General features: G+C 44.9%; 2 protein-coding genes across 4 annotated transcripts in view; one reads left to right on the top strand and one right to left on the bottom strand.

Annotated features, from left to right (window-relative positions):
- TESC (tescalcin) overlaps positions 1-2084 on the top strand; it is a 65152-nt gene extending 63068 nt beyond the window's left edge. For 2 of the 3 annotated variants that reach the window (XM_077159941.1, XM_077159939.1), the window contains exon 8: positions 1833-2084. In XM_077159941.1, coding sequence (XP_077016056.1) covers positions 1833-1910 — 78 coding nt within the window. In that variant the 3' untranslated portion in view covers positions 1911-2084. The remainder of the gene's footprint in view (positions 1-1832) is intronic. The other variant, XR_013175601.1, reaches the window with a different exon arrangement.
- A 6724-nt stretch (positions 2085-8808) lies between these two features.
- Positions 8809-23576, bottom strand: part of FBXW8 (F-box and WD repeat domain containing 8) — a 231150-nt gene continuing 216382 nt past the window's right edge. The window contains exons 9-11 of the mRNA XM_077159938.1: positions 13302-13475; positions 10780-10890; positions 8809-10278 (exon numbers count right to left, since the gene is read on the bottom strand). Of these exons, the coding sequence (XP_077016053.1) occupies positions 10134-10278; positions 10780-10890; positions 13302-13475 (430 nt within the window). The 3' untranslated portion in view covers positions 8809-10133. The remainder of the gene's footprint in view (positions 10279-10779; positions 10891-13301; positions 13476-23576) is intronic.

Here is a 23576-nt window from a genome sequence, read left to right as displayed (position 1 = left end):
CACGTGTCCATGGAAGGGGGGAGCCCGCCGTCCTTTGCCAGGGCTTCGGCCCTGACCGTCCCTCCCACAGTGTCCCCAAGCCGTTTCCAGGTGTTGATCACAGCAAGGAAGTCGGGGGTAGTGGGGAGGGGTGAGCAGGGGCAGCCTCCCTGCTCCAGGAGGGCCACGTGGGCCCTGGCCGGGTCCCAGGCCCGGAGCAGCCTGAGGTCTTGTCGGTCCCGGCCCCATGGCTCTCTTCCAGGCCACATTGCCAGCCGGGCCGTGATCAGCAGACATGTGGATGGAGGTGGCAGGAGAGAGAGAGAGATGGGGCTAATGGCACCAACCCAGCTGGGAGGGAACGTCTGGAATGGGGAGAGCTGGCCGGGGGGTCGGCGGCTTCCTCTGCCCCACGTGGGTGCCCCCGTCCGGGCTGGGCGGGGAGATTGTACAGCGAGAGATGAACGTTTATGTTCGTGCCACGGGGTCAGGGTGGCCTGTGCTGGGGCCTTTGCACTTGGGAGGGAGGCGCACTCAGAGCGGAAAGTGGAATATGGCTTTGAAGATCAGCAGAGGCAGCAGGGCAGGAGAGGCATGGGTCTCTTTGAGCCAGAAGACGGGATGTAATGGCTTTTTTTGGCCTCAGAAATCGACTTCCTTCCTCGGAAGGTTGGTGGCCTCTGCCTCCCCTCACGTGACCTCCCCCCCACCCCCCGTACCCCTAAGCCTTTCCTGTACCCACAGGGGCCTCTTCTGATCAGCCAACCCCTCCCAGTCCCAGAGCACCTCTGGTGCCCTCAGCGACCCTGGTACCCTCCAGGCATTTCGCGGACACTACCCTGGGTGTCTTAGTATCTTTCCTTAGGAGCATTTTGCCCATCCTACAAGGGTTGACCGGAAGCAGATCAGTTTCTCTGCATCCCCCACACACCCAAGCCAGGTCTTTGTGTGCAGACCTTCCAGTGTGACAGTGGCTGGCCATGTCCGAGGACCTCCTTGTCACTTGGGTGGCAACACTGACCGTCACATGCTTCCGGCCCCGTGGCTGCCCCTGGAGGTACCTAGAGCGACCTCTTAGGGTTAGAAGCTCTTCCATAAGTAGGATAAGCAAGGAGACGGTGAGGAGTCCTTGGCCACGACATGCTCAGCTCCTGCTTGTGTCCCGCCCTCTGTCTCTCTGTCGGGGGTGCTGTGAGGCTGAGGCCAGTCGTGGGGGTGACGGGGCTGTCACCTGAATGCCCACTTGGCCGCTGGCTGGGGCGGGCTGTCCTGGCGCTAGAGGTGACCCCTGGGTAGAAATGTGCTTTCCTGGGTGTAAGCCTGTGTGTGTCTGGAACACAAGTGCCCTCTTACCCCAGGGAGCATCGAAGGACAAGCTAGGTCGTGGGACCTTTGACGAAAGATGACAACTTATTGGAACTTTACCTTTGCTCAGCCCTTCAAATTTTGATTCCATTTGAACCTCCTGAACTTCCGGGGAAGTGGTTAACAGGTAGTGGCCTCCCTGGTTTACGGATGAAAAGGGGGTTTAAGGAGATTAACTAATTTGCATAGAAATAGAGTCTGAAGTGGTGAGTGGGATTCAAACTACTCGTTGCTAAGAGCTTGTATTTAATTCTTAATAATTTGCTGTGATGATCTTAAAAAAGAACCCACATGTCAGAACCAAATTAACCAGCAACCCCCCCAAACAAAACAGATGGCAGCTTTTCTTCCTTGCTGAGCTCAGGGTCTTGAAACATCCCCCCGGGTTTTCACCAGTGGCGGGGAGGGTCAGCGGTGGGGAGTTGGCTGGGACTGGGCGGTGCAGGCATCCTTGGAGATGCCCTCTGAGGCTGCTCCATCCGTTCCAGATCTGGCAGGGGATTGACATAGAGACCAAGATGCACGTCCGCTTCCTGAACATGGAAACCATGGCCCTGTGCCACTGACCCTCCGCTACCTCCGCAGAGAAACTGCACCTTGACGTGGGCACGGGCCCCGTGGACGTCCAGTTACAGCCCCAGCAAATGAGCGGCCTCTCGTCCGCCCATGTAATTTTCCTCTCGGGTATGGTAGGTGGGACTTTGTCTTTTTATCTCTAATTAAATGGGTTTGTTAACGGACGTGACTTCTGTCTGTTCCTCGTGTCCATTAAAGTGGCTGTGCCCTTCGGTGGCAGGAGACTAAGTATGAGCGGCTAGTGGCGCTTAAGTAATTTTAAAAGGCTGGTTTGGAAGACAGATTCCCTGCCCCCCACCGCACCCCTATTTTGGCTTACTTTGGGTCAAGTGTCTGCTGGTTTCCCTGCAGAAGGGCTGGGATTTATCTGGATTCATCTTCTTAATCCCAGACAGTAAAATAAGAAAAAGTAGTTCCTGCTGCATCTGGGCTGCAGATCAGAGGGCCTTTCTGATAGGGCCAGGACTGGATTGGGAGGTGGGTGTTTCTGACATGACAGCCATACATTTAGACCGAAGGAGAAAATGTCTCGAGCCCTCATCTGTGCCCTGTGCAGCGAATTGCTGGCACAAGGGGTGCTGGGATTCGAAGCCTGCCTGTGGCTCTTCCTGGCAGTGTGGGGGCCAGCGGCAGGGCCTAGGACTCTGCACTCCCCAGCAGGATGTGGCAGTGGTGGAGGCCGGGCCCAGCGGGAGAGGCGCTTCGCATGGCGTCCAGGGCCTGTGGCCCAGGTAAGTGTTTCCCACGACCCCAGCTGCCTTCCAGTTCAGGACTGGCTTTAGGCTGGGGCGGGGGGGCGTGGCAAGGGTGTGAGTCACCCTCTCTGGGCTGCGTGTGTTGAACTTGTCTAGTAACTCTGCTGGGGAGCCGGGTGCCAACTTTCATAGGACTTGCTGGGTGATTTTCACAGGACTTGCCGGGTGATTGTTTCTCGGGCTTGTCTGCGTTGCTGGTGGTGGGCATTGGTAGTCAGTGGTCTGCCCCATGAGCGCGCTGCTAACAGCACTGGACGTGGGCTTCCCTCATTGTGTGGAGTTTGTCAGTATTTATTTTCTGGGCCTCGTTCTAGCAGTTACATTTATACTATGCTCCATTCTTTTTATCAACACCCACTGGGAGGCACCTTTCTAGTCATCTAAGAAAGTTCTCTTGATACTTTCTTTGCATTCTTCAATTGTTAATTCATAGTTTTAATAGTAAAGATGCTTTATTTACTTATGTTTGAAATGATAAGACCCCACATTGGGATACGGAATTTAAAATGTAGAGAAAGGCAATACCATGGAGCCTGCATCCCGCTTCTGCCCCCACCACCCACTTTCCCTTCCCAGAGGCAATCTCATTAACCCCCTTCCTCAGATTTCATGCATATATTGAGCAAATACATATGTACAATCTTATGTCTTCCCACTCTCCATGAATGGTAGCAGCTTATTAAACGTCTGCTGTCGGAGGGGTCTTGGAGGGAGACCTAGGCCACTCTGCTTTACTGTTGTCTTCACACTCAGAAAGACCTTCCTATTTTCAGAGACTTCTTTTGGTGCAGCCTGTTATAAGCTTACCCACTCTGACACTGTCCTAGCAAACAGTATGACTCACGATTAGAGCTCAGAATGTACCTAGCCCAGGATACGGGCTGACAGAGAACGGCCTGGCCTGGTCTCATGGGTAATGGGGCGCTGTGGGTGCTGCTGTGTGTGAACCCAAGTGCTCTGTCTCGTGACCAGTGATGTTTCTGGGCCACCGTGACAGTTCCTGGCCCCTGTCGCTGCCCGTCTGCCTGTAATTATACCTGGTGTAGTGCGAGCCACAGGAAGTGTTTCCAGTTAGTTCTCACAGTTCTTCCCCCAGGTGTGAGGTACCTGAGCTGATTTTAGGTGCTACTTGGATGGATATTTGCTTTACATTATGTTCTTATTTAATATGTATAAGATAAAGCATAACACATCATATCAGTGAGTCCATGAATTGTTCCTTGGGATAAGGTTAAAACTGGCATTTAAACTTTACAAAGCAATGAGATAAGTCCCAGAGAAATATGAATAGACACCACAAGGGTAATGTAGGTGGCAGAACTCCTGAGGGTGGTTCACAGTGCCTGGAATTTGGGTGGCCCTCATCATTTGGTTAATGCTCACAAGCTCTGAGGGAGGGGTCATTGCCCTATTTTACAGATGCAAACACTGAGGCTGAGAGGGTCTCACCAGGGTCTTGTCCTCCATGGGCTTCTGGCTCACGCCACACTGAGTGATCTGAATGGGCGCATGTGCCCGTCCCGTGCTCCGGCGTGTGCCCCCAGGTGCCTTGGCCAGGGGTTCACTAAACTGAGTTTCTACCCCCACCGTAGCCCACCTTTGTAGGTTGGAGGCAGTGCAAGTTTAAATTCTCTGTGTAATGGGAGAAAACAGTTTAAAGTCCTGTCCAGAGCACCACTCCTTAAAACTAGGGTTCAGTTCCACAAACGTTTTGATGTTCAAAGCACTGGGTCCAACCCTCAGTCCAGGGGGCGGAGAGGAAAACTCAGAAGCCATGCGACCTCCCTGTGTCCTGCAGACTGGGGAGGGAGCGTAACTACTCCCACGCACGGCTCCTCAAGCCTTCTCCTGCTGCTCGGCCATCCTCTTGCCCACTCTGCAATTTGATTTCCTGGCTGCCAACAGCAGAATCCAGAAATTCACTAAGAGAGCCTGGCAGTGGGAAAGAATGGGGAGAAACTTCACTATTGCTAAGCTCTTGTCTGGGAATTACCTCCAGACCCACTCTTGCCCCCCTCACCAAGGGGGTGGGCATGCTTCCCTCCCCAGCTCCTTCCCCTTTCCTGGCCCATGCAAGTAAGACCCACAGGCTGCTGCTGTGGCCACTGTGAGCTCTACAGTTTCTGGGTGTTTTCCCAATTCGCTTCTGTTGTGTTATTTTCAACAAAGGGAGTTCATCAACATAGGACGTTTCTATCCATATCTGTAACAACTGACCTCCTGTCAGTCCCGTGCCCTGAGTTTGAGTTGTGGGCATGTAGAAAAACATTTTTACTCATTCAGACAGTTGAGGACAGCCTGGTATCTTTAAAGCTTTGGCCAAGGCTTACTTGAACTGTTAATTAAAATGAGGTCTATTCACTGTAAGCCGGTTCTCGCTGCTCAGAGGAAAGCTAATGTGTTTGGGGTCACTGAGAGTGCTGTCTGTGGGCAGGTGAGTGCTCATTTCTCAATGGGCTGTGGACTCACCTGGTGCTCTCCAGCCCAGCTCCAGCATATTCAGTGTCTGGGATTGTGTTTCTGCTCGTTTGGGTCACTCAGGGTTGTTTAGGGTGGCATTAGTGGGTACAAACCTGCTCCTCAAAAGGGCAGGCCAGCGTCCTGTGGTCTAGTACAGTTGCTGGGCTTTGATTAGGAAAGAGGTTTATGGGTTGTCAGCTGGCAAAAGGTTTCAGGAAGGTGCCACCCCCTGGGCAGTGCAGACACATCTGCTAATGCCCTGGAAGGGCAGGAGTGCCCAGATGGGCCTTTCTGTCTGCACAGTGGCTGACCCCAGTGCAGCCACTGCCCCTGGTCCCTGCAGGGGAAGGCAACTGAATGGCCGGGCAGCCGGCATTGTGTTTGTTGGGAAATATGTTGTAGAACAGGTAAACGATAAACCCATCAAATGTTTTAACTGCCTTGCTTCTATCAGAAATTACACTAGCGACTAAAATAAAATAGGCACAAATAAAAATGAAGTCAAATATTTGGAGGCAGTTGATAGGGAAGGGCTTTGAGGGTGATAGGTGTGGGTGGAGAAGCCCGAGTAGGGACAGTGAATTCAACCTGCTAGATGGCCTGAGTGAGGCCCCCTCCTTCTCTTTCCCAATTCTTTCACCCATTTGCCAGGAACCAGGAGAAAGGGGGAATCTAGTCCTATACCACCCTATTACCAAGGGGAAAAATGACAGAGCTCAGCTTTTGGATGTTAAAAGACTATGACAATTTGAGACAAGCACATTCACTTGGTGGGATGCAAAAGAGCTATGTAATGGAAATCTAATATGAGCAGCTCAGGGGAGACGTTCTACAACCACATTAAACGTGAATTATAGATAAGGGAACAGAGTAAGATGACAACAGCTTCCAAGTTTGGCCAAGCACCCATTTAGGGAATAAATGATTGCTAAGTCTTCAACAAAACAATTCCATTATTTTCTAGACCAAGGGACTGAAAAGTTCTTTGTGCTTTGCTAATAGGAGCCAGGTCAACTATGAATCTGATCTTTGTTTCTTGTCATTAAGCAGTTGAACCTGTCCTCACCTGACTGCAGTTACCAAGGCTGAAGCTGGAAACAGCACGCGTGACTTAACTAGGCTGATGGAGGGTTAAAAATACAAGTTGCTTTGGCAAGGGTTTTGCAGACACCTGCCTTGCACATTGTCTCCCACACAGTGACCTTGGGAAGGCCACTGATGGTGGAACAGGCGGAGCTGGTGTTTGAACTGCAGGTTCCCAGAGCATGTCTCACTTCTGTCTCCAGGCTCTTCCAAAATCATTGAGCACATGCCTGCGGGGGTTTGCTGATGGTTAAACTAAAGACTCTGATGGGGACACTGGCTGCTCAGCCTTCTGATGGCCTGTTGACCAAGTTAGCAAGGGATGAGTTGCAAGGCTTTACAATGAAAGTGTCAGCACCCTAAGAATGGTTCAAACAGTAAGGTGAAGGGGTGTGTTGAAAGCAGCTTGCTCCCCTCTTCTAGAAAAGACTAGGCAGCATTCATCTAGTGCTGGGCAAAGAAGAAGAGAGATAACATGAGAGGCTCAGTTCTCAGTCAGAGGAGTCACTGGTGCAGAGCAGGTGGACGCCTGCTCCTGGAGGCCAGCATAGTCAGGGGCTGGAAGTGAGCTGGCCTCCCACAGTAGCCCCTGGAGCCCAGGAGAGGGAGCCTGCCATCACACGTTAGAGGCAGGCTGCGTCCAAATTGCTCCAGGCCTCTGAAGCTGCAGCCAGGTAACCATCTGGCCTGGCCACATGGGACAAGGCAGGCAGATCTGTATAGCCCATAGCTCCGTGGCTGTTCAGATAGCACAGCTTGCTCACTGTTATCCCAGCTCCTGTCCAAAGCGAGGCCTTGGGTCAGATCTGGAGCGGGAGACAGCTACCGTCCAAATCTACTGTCTCAGATCTCATGCCTTAAAAGAAGACACCGAACGGTCATGGTAGGAAGAGGACATGGAAGCCTAGGACCTCAGCAGCGGAAAGTCATTTTCCTACCACTATGACAAGCGTCTGTTTGCAGGAGTCAATGTTTTGTTATTTAACGTGTTGAGCAGGAAGTACCACTCCTTTTATTTGGAGTCTCTAGTCCTCATGGGGGATGCGGGCAGAAGACCTGTATTGGGTGGGGGTTGCAGCTTTCCCTTTCAGAAAGGACTAAAACCTCCATCCTCAGAGAAATTCAGTTTTTCTTCGATCAGCTGAAATCCAAGTAGCCACACAGGGTGAGATTTTCTACTTGGTATAGGGGAAGGTGATACTTTCTCTAGAATATCTTTTAAATATGAATTGTTGCCTCAACAGCAGCTTTGGCTTGGAGTGAAAAACATAATCTAGTGGCAGAGATGAAATCCTCAGGGGACGGGAGGGGTGGGCAGTGGTGCCTTTCAAGAATCTGGTCAGAGATATACCATACTACTACTTGGAAAATGTTCTATGTACAATTCCACATAGAATTTTGTGGGTTTCCTGGATCCTGGGCTAAGAGCTCCTGGAGTGGAGGTTCTGGAAATAACGATGCAACCGGGGACTACAAAACAAGTTGTAGTGTAGGTATGGAATGAAGGCTACCAACACAGTGAGATGAGTGCTATCCAGGAGACTGTCAGGGTACATGGAAAAAATAATTTGAATACAGTAAAACAGTGCAGTAGAACAAATTGGGATCTCCACTACGGCGATTTCTTCCAGGATGTTAAGGTTTTACAGCAGAAGATATCGACCGAGGTTGGCCTGCTTGAAGATTATACAGTTTGGATCTGATAGAATCTCATTGGTAAAAATCCCAGGCAAGTTTTCATGAATGGGATGATTTGAGTGGGTTGGAAAGAACTCTGTGCTTGAAACGTTCTCACAACTTTTGCAGTGAGTAACATTAGCTTAAAACTTGGTAACCTGGGTGTTTAGACCCAGAAAATTTTACGAAACTTCAAAATAGTTTAACCCCATAAATTATTGTGAATTGCACAAAGCTAGGAAGGGGGGAATGGACCTACAAGATGAAATGTGAAATCAGACTGCAGGGTGCTGTTTCTTGAAACTAAAAATGTATTTTACTTAGTAGTATGGTTGCACTAAGATAATGAGAGGAAAAGAGCATGGCTTGGCTACAACCTTATGAAGCAGTATCACTAGGGGTCCAACACCACATGACAGGGAGGATACACGAAATTTTTTCATTTTCTAATCCAAGACTGACTTCGTTTATGAAGCAATTTGGTTGAAAGGAAAACTGCGGACCTTGCTGATGCTCTGCCTTCCTGGGGAGGCAGTCTGAGGTTGGCATGATCTCTTTTGTATTGGGGTCCGATGTTTCCCAGTTGTGTTCTCCATCTGGTCACGCTGTCGTTTCTGACTGGATGTGGAGGGCAGTTTTTAAATGACTGAAGACCTCATCTGAAAAATTTTTCAAAGCTCTCACAACTCAAAAGTTCTGGCTTTGGTCTTCCCAATTTTACATACTTTTTTTTATGAAAGTTAAGCTTAGTTTTTCTCCTCAATCAGTATGGGCAAATGAGTCCTAGGTTGGAAGTACTTATTCTGTATCCACAGACAGCTCTCTGTTACCTTGATGTTCCCTTGTGCCTGCCTTTTTACTTTATCTAGGGCTGTATAGTTTGTCTTAAACAAAAACAAACAAACCAAAAACCTTTAGCTTTAAAAACTTACTTTTATTTCATTAGTGTGGTTTTATCCTTACTTCTTCCTTCTACTTTCTGAGGTGACAGCTTGGTTTTTCAGATTGTACTTCCTATTAAAGTCTTGACTTTGTTCCGTCTCCTGGACACACTCTTTGGGTTTTGATAGTCAGCTCTCGAAAGCTTTGTATTTTCGGTTTGTACTTCCCTATTTAAACCCCAATTAATTCACAAGTGGTTTGAATTTCCAGGTGTATGTTTTTATTCTGCTTTGTTGCTGATGTCTAACTTTACTGCATTGGGGGTTGGAGTCAGTGAATTTGCTAATACGAATCTTTGTGGAGTCTGAGCTTTCCTTGGTGGCCTTCATATACAGTTAACTGTGTGTGCATGTGCATGTTCCATGGGTATATGAGAAGGAACAAAACTCTATATACATCTGTTGGAGCAAATTTGTTAATTAAGCAAATCCTCTGTACCTGTGGTTTTTTATAGATGCAATCTGTTTACTATCACCCACTATGAGAATGGATTTTTTCTCTTTGTAGTATATTTTCTTGTTTTGTTATTTTGAAGGTACAGTATATAATGAAAGTTGCTATTGCTTAGTACTTGGGAGATGAAAAGTAATCACACTGAGCAGTTCCCTCATGCAGCCCTTTTATCGTAGTGGCTTAAGCTAATGGTTCCTCCTATAATGCACTCTCTACCATAGACTCACCATCCACTCCACAGACAGGATGGTTGTTTATTCAATGAATATTTAGAAATGTGGACACAATCTAAGCAAGAGTATTAACTAAATGTGTATAAATGTATTACTAGCAAATGAATTGAAAAAGTACTGCTGGGGCCTTGCAGGCCCAGAGATTAGAGACTAAAAAGATGGCCAGGAGGGCTGGAGCAGAGAGTATGAGGGGCAAATGGATCCAGAGGAGCCTTGTGAAGTGGTGGTGACTCGAGACCACCTCTGAAGAGGTGTGACAAGGCCCTTTGGTTGGAGTGGTGTTGCTCACTGGGACAGGCTGGGCGGGGGTATAAGAGGAAAGAAGAAAGAAACGTGAATCCTGAGAGAGAGGAAGAGAGGGTGGTCAGAGAGACAGACCAGAATAAGATGAAGCAAACTTAAACCGTTCACAGGAGCTAGAGAAAAAGGAGCTGGTATAGGAGATAAAGGGCGTCAATTCAGGAATGCGTATGTGTCACACAAGTGTACCTTGGTGTTGCTTTCTTCCCCCAAACAATGAAAGCCCCAAACATATAGCTCCTCTGTCGTTTTCCAATTTGTCAAATTGGGACTTCTTATTTTACTCCCTGTTCCCAAAGGAGGCTATTCCCTAAACATTGTCATAGGGGAAAGTAAGGGCCAGGTCATAGTTGTAACCAGCCATGGTGTCACAAGATGAGCGGCAGATAGGAAGGGGGCTCTGGAAGGCCAGCTGGTCCACTGCAAACTCATAGGCATGGATCAGCCCCCGGTGTCTAGGGAAAGCAGAGATAATGAGAGGGTGAGTACTGTGATATTGCCCGTGCCTCCCGCCTCCTAGGGCTTCTGTTTTTGCAGCACACAATCCTATCAGACTGGACTGCAATTCATTTTCACAAATGTGTTCTTCATGCCTGCAGTGCATCAGACTTCAAAATCCCAGCGCTAGAGAGATGACAGGTAAGTGGGCTGGAAGGTTAGGTACCTGCAATAGCAGGGAGACCCCACCAAGAGAACACTGGATGCCAGGCCAGCAGTTTAATTAATAACAAAAAATGACCTCAGCCCAACTTGCAGCCAGCTGATTGGCAACAGAGAGAGCCCCCAGGGCAGAAAGAGCACCCAGGACTCAATCACAGTAGAGGACTGTGCTCTGCCACAGTGACCACTCTGCCTGATGTAACCAATAGGAGACAGTGGCCGTGGGCTTTCTGTTAACCAATTCTCAGGAGGAGTGTCTTTTCCCCACCCCTGCAAATCCAGACCAACCAACTGACCTCCTGTGAGCTGTGAAGTTGTCCAGGTCAGCACTCCGTACCACCCTCTCATAGGGTACGTTCGCCGTGATGAGGCTGTGGCTGTTAAATGAGATGTGACGGACTGGGTGTCTAGAACAGAGAGAAAGCTTTTCTAAAGACAAGGCCCACTGAAGAAGCTAAGTATATCTGTTTCCTAAGACAGTCCCAGAAGTTTAGAGCTGTACAGGACTCTAGAAACCCCCAAACTTTTCTTTTACAGAGGAGGAAATGGGGCCCTGAGAGGAGTAGTGACTCACCTCAGTTTCCAAAGCTAGTATGAGCCAAACCCTACTTCTTGGTCTATTTTGTAAACGCATCACAATCCCCTTTAAACATTCTAGTTGACTGTCCCAACAACTTGGAGGGTTTAGAAGATAAAAGACAAACTCGATACAAGACATTTGAGGGGGCGAGAGGAATGCACTGAGGGGTGATCCCCAAAGGCCTCTCTAGTCCTAAGGGCAGAGGCAAACAGCACATGACTTCGAGGCTGTGAAAGTATATCCAGAAAAATCTTGTGACCAATAGGCTTTAAAATTGTTTACCAGTAGCTGTCATTCATTCTAAAAATATTTATCCAGTCCCTACTGTCTTTCTAGCACTAAGCCAGGAGGTAGAGGAAGAAACCGGTATGACGCGAGGATCCCAGCCATGAAGTAGACTCCTAACTAGTTGAGTAGGTAAAATATATCCCCATTAAAAAAATGTAAGCCCATTTCTACAGTAGAAGGGCTACTATAAAGCTACAAAGATGGGACACAGAACTAAGGTGATGCAGGTCTGCACAGGGGACATGTTAGAGAGGGGGAGAGGCCTCAGCCTCAAGATGGTACCACCAACAGCATGTGGAGAACCAAAGGGAGAGCTGTTTGAGAAGGGAGGAAGGACAGGGGATGTTTGCTCTTTTCAGGAAGATCCTGTAAAAGCAGTTACATGAAACCTGCCCAAAGGACAGCTGCACCAGAGTTGAGAAGAGGAATCAAGATGGAAGGTGTGGACTGTGAGGCTGAGTTGTGCCAAGTGAGGACTCGAGTGAGCATGACTTCTGGGCAGGAGAGTTTGTTAGAGAAGTGGGGCAAAAGCCTTGTTTTGGCAAATAAGGTGATCTAGTGAAGGGGACATGCCACCAACCAGCAGTCAGAACTGGATGTACATTTACAAAGGAGGTAAGGAAGGCAAATGCTAGGACAAGGACCATGGTCCTGGGAGAAACCTTACTTACCCCAGCATCACCTGAAGGGCCCATCCAGGGGAAGACAGCTTTTCAAGGAGAGACAAGAATGAGATCTGCTGGAGTACCGTCTAGTGAACTATAAACCAAGGTGCTGAAAGCCACGCAGGGCAGAGGCTGCAGCTGGCTGGACAGGCCACATATCTGGGGGCCTGGACCATGGTGGGAGTGTCCTAGAGATGAGCTTGAACCCTCTCTTTAAAACAAATACCAGAAATTCCTTGAAGGCAAATGCTTCTGGGATTTCAACATGGTGGAGTTCTAGTTGCCTTTGGGCACCACCTGGTGGCAACTCAGTGCATCGCTACTGAAACCAAAAAGGGAAAAAAAAAAGGACCACTCAACCTGTTGGCTGAGAAAAGGAAGGGACAGGGCCAGAGCCGATGGCTGCTGGCTGCAGCATTAACTAAATCGGCTGTCAAGGAAGAAACTGATTCTCCGTTTAACCTTGCTGCCTCTTGAATAAGGTTGTCAAATCACTGACTGTGCACCTAACACGAAGACTCGCTGCCTCCTCGTACGTAGGTCCAGCTTAAGGCCTCGTTCACATTTGCAGGCTTTGATGTCCATGTGGGCTCTCCTGCTATGCCTCCTCACAGACGGATGGCCCCAGACTGTCCCCCTGTGGTGGTATAGGGGAATTCCAGGTGAACCTGCCTGGCTACAACTTCTGCTTTAAAGGTCAGGAGCAGGACAGAAATGTTTAATCAGTTAGGCCCCACTAGCTTGAACACTCATCCTGTGCTGAGGATAATTTCTACATACCTCTTGAATAGTAGAATCAAAGCTTGAAATTACAAATTCCTCCTCAGTCGTGCCCTTCTGAACAGTTTAAGGAAAGTCCACGACACTAATGTCAAACCACAGGTACGCATGTGGTGACACGGGAGTTGAGGCCAGGGGACCTGCAGCGCTATAGTTGGGAATCGCTACTCCAGCTGGCTTTCCATACTTTCAAATTGCCTTTTCTATCTTTATTAAAATGGAGCAATCCTAAACTAACCAGAACAGCATTTGTAAGAAGAAACTTGGGCCTGATTAACAATCAGTGGGTATGAATGATGTCAATTTCAGCATGTAACAGAGAGGGAGCCTCAGTTTCCTCATGAGAAAAGGAGCACTAGCAGCTACCTCGTAGGGTCACGAGGAGAAGTAATCGGCTATGGGTTACGTAATACGGAAAGCATTTAGCACAATGCCTGGCTCAGAGGCTGACTAGAATTATCATCAGTATTTGTTATTTTTCAAGGCATCTGAGGAAAGATCTTACCGAGAATGTACCTCCCACAGCTTTTGGTTCATGCGGTAATCCCACACTGAGACTAGGCCTTCCTCGCCTCCGCTGATAATTTTCCAGTCATCCATCTGGACTGCAGAGACCCCAAGTTGGTGGGCAGAGAGTGACAGGGCAATTTTATCAGTGCGGAGGTCATGGATCCTCACCCTGAAAGGCACGAGATGGACACAGAGAAGGGAAATGGGACTGAAGTTAAAGCTTGAAATGACAACTTCCTCTTTAGTTGTGCTGGTCTGTGTACGATGTCCCTATGAAAACAGAGACATCTCAAATAATGATATAAAATGCTTCTCTCCTTATTAGTAGGCTGTCCTAAGATTTAGGATGCCACAGATATGGACTTGTTTAGGAGTGTCCACAACAGTCTAATAAGAATAACTTTAGGGCACTTGGAACAAGACAGACCCAGGATGCACATACAGCTGTCCTGCTGCTCACTTTATCACTTACACAGGGAAAAGGCATCCTGCCTTGGAAGCAAGTCAGAAGCAAAAAGACACAGGTTTGCATCTGACTGGCAGAGGTAGATCAGCTACACTTGTCCGCACCTCAAACCCTGACCTACTTGGGAAAAAGGGTATTTAATTTAACTCAGCTTTACAAGTTTATCACTCACTTTTTGAAATGAAAAGAAGCATTCATTTTCCCTTTGCAGTTAAATAAGCATAACAAAATCATGCTCCCCTTATGTGAACAAATGGTGGCCATTTAGCTAAAGTCTTTAATTACTTGGCTTGCATTAATTGGAATTTCTGTAAGAGCTTTAAAACCTACTTTTGACAAGTATATGCAGAATTTTTACATGAGGATAAATAAGATAATGGGACAGATATCTCTTATCCATTAGAAACATCTAGGCCATGAGAGCGAAAATGAAGTTGGGCAAAATTTAAATACAGATGCATTCAATGCTATGGGTCAAAAAGCAAGAGACCACCACTATCCTGAAAAAAAGTCCACCATCTAGCAGGAGTTTTAGTTGCCTAGCCAAACAACGAAAACATGTTAAATGTGATCTTGAATGTGTGTTTGACACACAAAAAAGTGGTGAGATAGGATAATCTGATACATGTTTTATGTCTTAGACTCTTAAGAGCATGTATTCACAAATACATAAAGGACTATTTTCAGAGTTCTGAGGGAAAATTATTTTGAACCAGAAATTCTATACCTAGCTTACCTACCAAATTTGAAGGCATATCGAAGACCCTTTTCTTGAACGCAAAAGAGCCACCTATGGATACTCTCTGAAACAATTATTCAAATGTTACAGGGAAAAATCACAAGGAATGGGGGTCACCAGGGTGGGGAGTCAACAGGACAACCCCACCGATGAGCAGGTAGATAGAATTACAAATGGATCACAAAGTAAAACACAATATATACTACACATAAAAAATTCATTTGCAAATTCCAGGAAAACATGTTTGACTTTTCAATAGCAGAAAGGTGGATTTCAGGGCAAAAAGCCTTAAATGAGAGTACTTTATAATGATGAAGGTTACAACTCGCTAAAGTAGTTGGTAAAGCTTACCTTTGCAAAATTAGATTTAAAAACTTGTTTATTTAGTCTATTCAGGTTTTCTGTTTCTTGAGTTGATGTTTTTAAATCTCCAAATTTGAAAACCTAAAGCAAAGGCTCTCTAGGGAAATAAAAAAAAAATCACCAAAGCTGGCCCCCAGGAGGTAGAAAATCTAAATACATGAAATGACAAAGAACAAGTAGAAAAAGCTATCAAGAACAAACCTCTCTCAAAAAAAAAAAGAACGGGTAAAACCTGCCAGAGCAGTAAGGAACATACATACCTCTAGTACTATGTAAACTGTTCTACAGGAAAAGGGAAGTTGTCAAACTCTCTAGAAAGCTAGTATTCCATTATTACCCCAAATTGGCAGCACAATTAAAACTGTACATCCATAGCAATGCTATATCTTTCAAAGTATTAGCTAAAAGAATCCATTCCACTATGCTACACACAAGTGAAATCCAGCCAGGATATGTCACAACACCATTATTACAAGAAGAAATAAGAAAAGCCACATGACTATCTCCAACAATGGTGAAGAAGAAGCTGATGAAATGTAACAATTCCTAATAAAAGATCTTAATGATCTATTAATATTGTCTTGAAAACATTAAGATACAGACAGAAGAAGAAACGAGTAAGTGACTTCCAGGAGGATGGGGAAGTGGTGTGGACTGAATTCATCCCTGCCCCATGGGATGAGATCTTGGACAAGGAAAGAATGACTAGGAAGACTGTGGTCCTGGGGGGTGAGTGATTGAAGAGGGGCTCCAGGGCCAGGAGAGAGGTAGGGGGATGATTATGAGGAGAGCAGGGTGTATCTCAGTTGTGATCCCCACTGGGGGCTGGCTGATGGGGGTATGGGAAAGGGCAGATCCAAGGGAACCCATCATCCCTCTGCTCCAGCCAGCCTGAGTTGCTGGCTGGGAAGGCCTTCTGAGCAGGTGCATGGCTCCAAGTGCCTGTGGGATCCACCATGAAAAGCTGTGCCCCGCCCCTCACCTCCAGGCACTGGGAACAGCTCTGCAAGCAGGTGCTGTAAAAACTCCTCCTGTTGGGGAGCAGATCTGCCACTCTCACTGCTCTGCTAGGTGCTGCTGTCAGCTCCCCTATGCCACCACCACCAAGGGCCAGCATGTGAAGAGCCGGGCAGAAATGGCCCAGCCAAAAGACCAAATCAAAACACCAGGAGGGACACAGAATACAGAACAACTACTAAAGAAAGAAGCATACCAGGAAGACGCTAGATGAGCATAAAGAAAAAACTGAAAAATTACACGGAAAAATGGTAGATCTCACAGAGATGAAAGATATGTTAGACCAAAATCAGAAATATACCGGAGACACACGACAGCAGATCAAAGAAGCAAAAGGAAGAATAAGCGAGCTAGAGGGCAGAACAATTGAACTACAACGCACAAAAAAACAAATGGCAAGAAAGCTGGAAAAAATGAAACTAGATCTTAGGGGAATGATGGACAATAAAAGCAACACAGATGTAATAATCATTGGTGTCCCGAAGGGAGGAGAGAAAAGAATAAAAGGCTGGGAATGTTAGTTGAAGATATAATCGGGGAAAACTTCCCAACCCTTATAAAATAGATAAATATGCACATAAAAGAGGTCCAGCGAACCCCAAACAGACCTACTCCAAGACATATACTAAGCCAACTGTTAAATGTTGAAGAGAAGTAGAAAATTCTGAAAGCAGCCCAAGAGAAGTGATCTATTACATACCAGGGAAAACACATAAGATGGAGTAGGGACCACTCAACAGGCACCATGGAGGCAAGAAGGCAGTGGTATATTTAAGATCTGGAACAAGAAAAGCTTTCAGCCAAGAATTCTTAATCCAGACAAGCTGTCCTTTAAAATCAAGGGAGAGAGTAAAATCTCCCAAATCAAAGACTGAGAGAACTAGTCAACAAGAGACTTGCCCTACAAGAAATACTGAAGGGAGTCCTGTCAACTGATAAAAGACAGGAGACAGAAACCTGCAGGAGGGCACAGAATTGTAATTTAAAGGATAAAAAGAGAGTGAGGGGGAAGAATATATATAGATCTGACAAATAAAAACTAAAGGACAAGACAGTAGACTCAAGAACTGCTTCTACAGTAATAACTTAGAATTCTACTGTGCTAAACTCACCAATTAAAAGATAGAGATTGTCAGAATGGATTAAAAAATGTAATCCATCTATATGCCGTTCACAAGAGATACATCTCAGACCCAAGGCTACAAACAGATTCTACTCAAGCTGTAATCAGAGAAAGCAGGAGTAGCTATACTTATACTGATATCAGATAAAATAGACTTTAAATGTAAAGACATCCTAAGAAACAAAGGAGGATACTACATTTTTTTTTTTAAAGGGACAAATCACCAAGAGGAAATAACAATAAATGGTTATGTTCCTACTCAGGGAGCTCCAAAGTACACGAGGCAAACATTGGCAAAGCTGAAAGACTTATACACATTTCAATAATAATAGTGGGAGATATCAATGCACCACTTTCTACTATAGATAGAACAACCAGACAGAGGATCAACAAGGAAACGGAGAACCTAAGGAATGTGATGACTGAGTAGACATATATAGATCATTATACCCCAAAACACCAGGATATACATGCTTCTCTAGTGCATGTGGAATGTTCTCCAGGAGAGATCATATGCTGAGACACAAAATAAGTCTTTGGACAAAATAAGCCAGAAACAAAAAACAATAATGGTATGGTCACCTTTAGAAAGTGGAAGAAAGGTTTATTTGATCTGGAACTGAAATTTTCTGTAATGCATAATCTAACTCAACCTATTGGTATAACTCATTTGAACAACTGAAACAGCACAGAATAAGAAAGAGGTCCTTTAATCCTGTATAGATTACTGTAATGCCTGGAAACATCCTAGAGTATATTAAGCAGATAATCAAAAAGTACTGGCAAAGTCCCCTGAGGGAGGGGAGAAAGACTATGGAACTATTAAACCTTACCATCAGGGAATCCCCTGATACTGTGTCAAACTTTAGGGACACCCAAATCAATAGGCCATGCCCTCAATCATGAGGCTTACTCTTGTGAAGTTTATGTAGGTGGCATAGAAGCTTAGACTACCTATAGGCATGTCTAAGAGCTACTTCTGGAGGACCTCTGTTGTTGCTCAGATGTGACCTCAGTCTCTCTTAAGCCCAACTCTGCAAATGGAAACACTGCCCCCCTCCCCCACATGGGCCATGACATCCAGGGGTTAAAGTCTTCTTGGCGACGTGGGAGAGGACTCCCAGGGATGAATCCAGACCTGGCACCATGGGATCAACAATTCCATCCTGACCAAAAGGGGGGAAAAGAAATGTAATTAATAAAGTTTCCGTGGCAGAGAGAGTTCAAATAGAGTTGAGAGGCTACTCTGGAGGTTGCTCTTATGTAAGTTTCAGGTAGACCTTGCTACCTATCATCACTGCCAAACCCCAACTAGGACCATTCCAGCCAATCCTAAAGAACACCTAGGGCAATATATAAGATTCCACAAGGGTTCCTTCCAGGTACTAGGGTAACGTTTCAGAAACCTACAACCTCCAGATAGATCCCTGGTCCCGATAAAAGTCCTGAAACTTAGCCCAGCCTCTCTAGAACATCAGATAGTTCCATCTCCCTATCCCATATTAGTAACAGACCCTTCCAGTATCAAAAATTTAGAATGGCCATAACCCAAACAAGCCCAAAGAGAGGTATGGAAAGATCAAAGGTGATGGTGGAATATACACAGAAGATAGGACTTAACAAATGAATACGAATGCTGAATTGTTAAATTGACATCTCTGAGTCTCCAGTATTTTAGAGCAGCTACAAGTAAAAACTTAAAATTGTGAAATTGTAACCCATGTCAAAGTCTGAAATATATTCTACAAGTAATTGTGGTGCTATGCTTGAAATTTATAGCTTTTTTGTATATATATGTTATCGTTCACAAAAAAAAGTCAATTGTGATGATAAAAAAGTATTTAAAGCCTGCTAGCCTCCTATATTCTGGAGTAGCTAGAAGGAAAAATATGAAAGGATCATACAGTAGCCCATGACAAACTCTGGGATCTATCCTGTTACCATTTTTTGAAGAGTGCTTTGAAAACAATTGCTTTTTAATTTCTTTGCTTTGTATATATGTTATACTACACTATTAAAAGGGTTTAAAAAAATAAGTCTTTGTAAATTTAATAAGACATTATCCAAAGCACTTTCACTTACCACAACAAAATGAAGTTGGAAATGAATAATCATCTAAGAACCAGAGCTCTCACAAATATATGGAGATTAAACAATGCATACTTCAATAATCAGTGGGTCAGAGAAGAAATTGCTAGAGAAATCAATAAATATGTGGAGACGAATGATAATGAAAATACAACATCAGAATTTATGGGACACAGCAAAGGAAGTGCTGAGAGGGATATTTATCACCCTAAATGCCTGTATTAATAAAACAAGAATGAGCAAAAATGAAGGACTTAACTGTTCATCTGGAGAAATTAGATAAAGAATAGCAAACTAACCCAAAAGCAAATAAATGAAGAGAAATAACAAAGATTAAAGTGGCAATAAATGAACTGGAGAAGAAAAATACACTAGAATCAAAAACCAAAAGTCGATTTTTTGGGAAAATCACTGAAATTAATGGACCCCTAGCTAGACACACAAAGAAAAAAAGAGAGGACAAAAATAAAATCAGAAATAAGAGGGAGGTCATGACCATGGATCCTAAAGAAATTTAAAAAAATCATAACACAATACTATAAACAATTATATGCCAACAAACTAGACAGCTTAGGTGAAATGGACAAATGCCCAGAAACATACGAACTACCTACACTGACTCGAAAAGAAAGAGAAGCTTTCAACAAACCAATTACAAGAGATTCAACCAGTCATCAAAATTCTTCCTACAAAGAAAAGCCCAGGGCCAGACAGCTTCATGGGGGAATTTTATCAAACATTCCAAAAAGAACTAAAACCAATCCTGCTCAAACTCTTCAAAAAAACTGAGGAGAAAGGAATACTACCTAGCTAATTTTATAAAGCTTACATCATTCTAATACCAAAACCAGATAAAGACGCTAAGAGAAAGGAAAACTACAGAAACAATCTCTCTAATGAACACGGATGCAAAAATTCTGAACAAAATAGCAGCAAATCGAATCCCAGGACACATTAAAAGAATTACATACATCATGACCAAATGGGGTTTGTACCAGGAATGCAAGGGAGGCTCAATATAAGAAAATCAGTCAGCATAATACAGGACATTAACAAATCGAAACAGAAAAATCACATGATCATATCAATGATGCTGAAAAAGCATTCAACAAAATTCAGCACGCTTTCCTGATAAAAACATTTCAAAAGGTAGGAATCAAAAGAAACTTCCTCAATATCATAAAGGGCATATATGAAAAACCGTTAGCTAGCATCATACTTAACCGTGAGAGGGTAAAGGCATTCCCGCTAAGACTGGTTAACAAGACAAGGATGCCCATTTTTGCCATCATTTTCATTCAACATTGTAGCAGAAGTCCTAGCTGGAGCAATTAGCAGAAAGAAACAAAAGGCATTCAAATAGGAAAGGAAGAAATAAAACTTTCATTATTTGCAGATGACATGATACTATACTTGGAAAAACCCCTGAGAAGTCTACAACAAAGCTACTACTTGAGCTAATCAATAAATTCAGCAAAGCAGCGGGATACAAGATGAATGTTCAAAAATTAGTAGTGTTTCTATATACAGCTAATGACCTATCCAAGGAAACTCGAATCTAGGAGTAAGTGCTAATCAGGGATGTGAAGGACTTGTACACAGAAAGCTACAAAACATTGCTAAAAGAAATTAAAAATGACCTAAATACATGGAAAGACATTCCATGCTCATGCATACGAAGGCTGAATATCATTAAGATGTCAATTCTACCCAGACTGATCTACAGATTCGATGTAATACCAATCAAAATCCCAGTAACCTACTTTGAAGACTAGGAAAAGCTAGCTATCAAGTTTACATGGAAAGGAATGAGACCCCAAACAGTTTAAGATATTCTAAAAAAGAACAGCGAAATGGGAGGACTAACAACTCCTAACTCTAAATCTTACTATAAAGCCACAGTGGTTTAAACAACATGGCATTGGTACAAAGAAGTATAGACCACTGGAATTGAATTGAGAGTGTGGAGACAGACTATCAAATCTAGGGACAGTTGATCTACAATAAGGACCCCAAATCCACTGAACTGGGAAAGAAACTCCTTTCAATAAATGGGCATATTAGAACTGGATATCAATAGCTGAAAGAATAAAAGGACCTTATCTTTCACTATGCACAAAAATTAATTAAAAATGGAGTAAAGAGGAATTCCGAGAAGATGGTGGAATATGTTAGCTCGAGTTCAGACCTGCTCCAAGGAAAAGTCAGAGAAGGGATGGGAGGTTGACTGAGATGGCAATTACAGAGTGCAACTGACCTGGGAGTCTTCTGCATCACACAGGTCAGCTCAGGTTGCAAAAAGCTAAGGAACTTTGGAGCTCAAATTAACATGGAAGCCCAGAGCCCAAAGGAATGCTCGGACTGGGAGATGGGGACTAGGAAGTAAGCCAAGCTGCATTCTTTGAACACGCTACCCTCACCAGTGCAGCCCTGCAACTCACAACTCACCCCACACCTCATGCACCTGAACCCCATCACCCGCCCCCACTCCCCGTGCTCCAAGCACCCCTGCCCAACCAACCCCCAGTACGCATAAAACCCCCCCACCCCCACCCCAAGTGCAGCACAACCCATCTTTCCTGCACCCCTCCTGCAGGCTGTGGCCAGCACATAAAGGCTGCGGGTACTTAACTCCATACCCAGGCAACACTCATCCCCAGCCCAGTTAGTCATACAGCCTCACCCTGCCGCACCCCTCCCCAGCTCTGCCCATGGGTATATCAGTTTAAAGCACTCCCATTCCTGCACATGTGCACGGTCATGCCCCTCAGCTCTGGGAACACCAGTTTATGGCACTCCTAGACCTGCTCCTGAGCAAGGTCCCCAGCCATGCCCTCCAGCTCTGGGAAAGGGCTGATCTGCACACCTGGGTCACATCTGCCCCCAAATCATGCAGGCATAACATCTACGCGCTGCCATAGCTTTATGAATGGGCACAAAGGGCCCAGCAAACTAGACCAGCACATACCAGGGTTACATCCCCCGCAGACCTGTGCACCCGTACAGCTACATCTTCCCTGGCCTTGGGGCACCCACATTCACAGGCACCAGTGTAGGATCATCCCCAATCTGCACCTATAACTGCCCTGCAACACATCACTGCACTGTTGTACCTTGCTCCATGCCTTGCATCCTGCTACACATCCATCCCACAAACACAAGGCTTTCGACTACTGAAGGAAATCAACTTCCAAAGTAAATCAATCAAGATATTTACATGCGAGAAAAACAACAGAAGATCACTAAGCATATCACAATGCAGACAGATACAGCCCAGTCTAATGACCAAATTAAAACACCAGACACAGACACTGGAACAACTAATCAAAGATGTTCATATACCTCTTCTTAATAAAATAAGTGGGATGGCTAATGATGTAAAGGAGATCAAGAAGACCGTAGAAGAGGATAAAGAGGAGTTTGAAAGAATAAATAGAAAAATGGCAGGTATCACAGAGATTAAGAATTCTGTTGACCAAATAAAAAATATACTAGAGACACACAAGAACAGACATGAAGAGGCAGAAAAAGTGAACTAAGCCAGGATAAATGATTTTGAACACTCAAAACAGCAAATGGCAAAAAAGATGGAAAAATGTGAATTGGCTCTCAGGGAAATGATGGACAAAACGAAGCGCACAAAAATAAGAATCATTGGTGTCCCAGAAGGAAAAGAGAGGAGTAAAGGGCTAGGAAGAGGAGTTGAGGATATAATGGGGGAAAACTTACCAACCCTTATAAAGAACATAAATATACAATGAAAGAAGTCCAACGAACTTCAAACAGAATACATCCAAATAAGCCTTCCCCAAGACACATACTAATCAGTCCATCAAATGTTGAGGAGAAGCAGAAAATCCTGAAGGTGGCAAGAGAAAAACAATCTACTACATACAAAGGAAACCACATAAGACTGAGCACAGACCACTCAACTGGCACCATGGAGGCGAGAAGGCAGTGGTATGATACATTTAAGATGCTGAAAGAGAAAGACTTCCAGCCAAGAATTCTGTACCCAGCCAAATTGTCCTTCAAAACTGTGGGGGAGATTAAAATTTTCACGGACAAACAAGTCCTGAAAGAATCTGTGAACAAGAGACCAGCTCTATGAGAACCACTAAAGGAAGCTCTGTGACTTGGAAAAAATAAAAAGACAGGAGAGGGAGGTCTGGAGGAGGGCAGAGAATTGAAGAGTACCAGTGAGAGTAACTTAAAGGATAAAAAGAGCTAAGAGGGAAAAGAATATACAGATCTGACAAAAAAGGTAAGATGGTAGATTCAAGAAATGCCAACTTTGAATGTTAACAAACTAAATTTACCAATTAAAAGATAAAAATTGGCAGAATGGATTCCAAAATATAATCCAGCTCTATGTTGCTTACAAGAGACTCATCTTAGACACAAGGATACAGATAGATTGAAAGTGAAAGGATGGAAAAAGATTTTCCACACAAGTTGTAACCAAAAGAAAGCA

Source organism: Tamandua tetradactyla, chromosome 5 (genome assembly GCF_023851605.1).
Source record: "Tamandua tetradactyla isolate mTamTet1 chromosome 5, mTamTet1.pri, whole genome shotgun sequence".
Lineage (NCBI taxonomy): Eukaryota > Metazoa > Chordata > Mammalia > Pilosa > Myrmecophagidae > Tamandua > Tamandua tetradactyla.
This window is presented reverse-complemented; position numbering and strand designations above follow the sequence as displayed.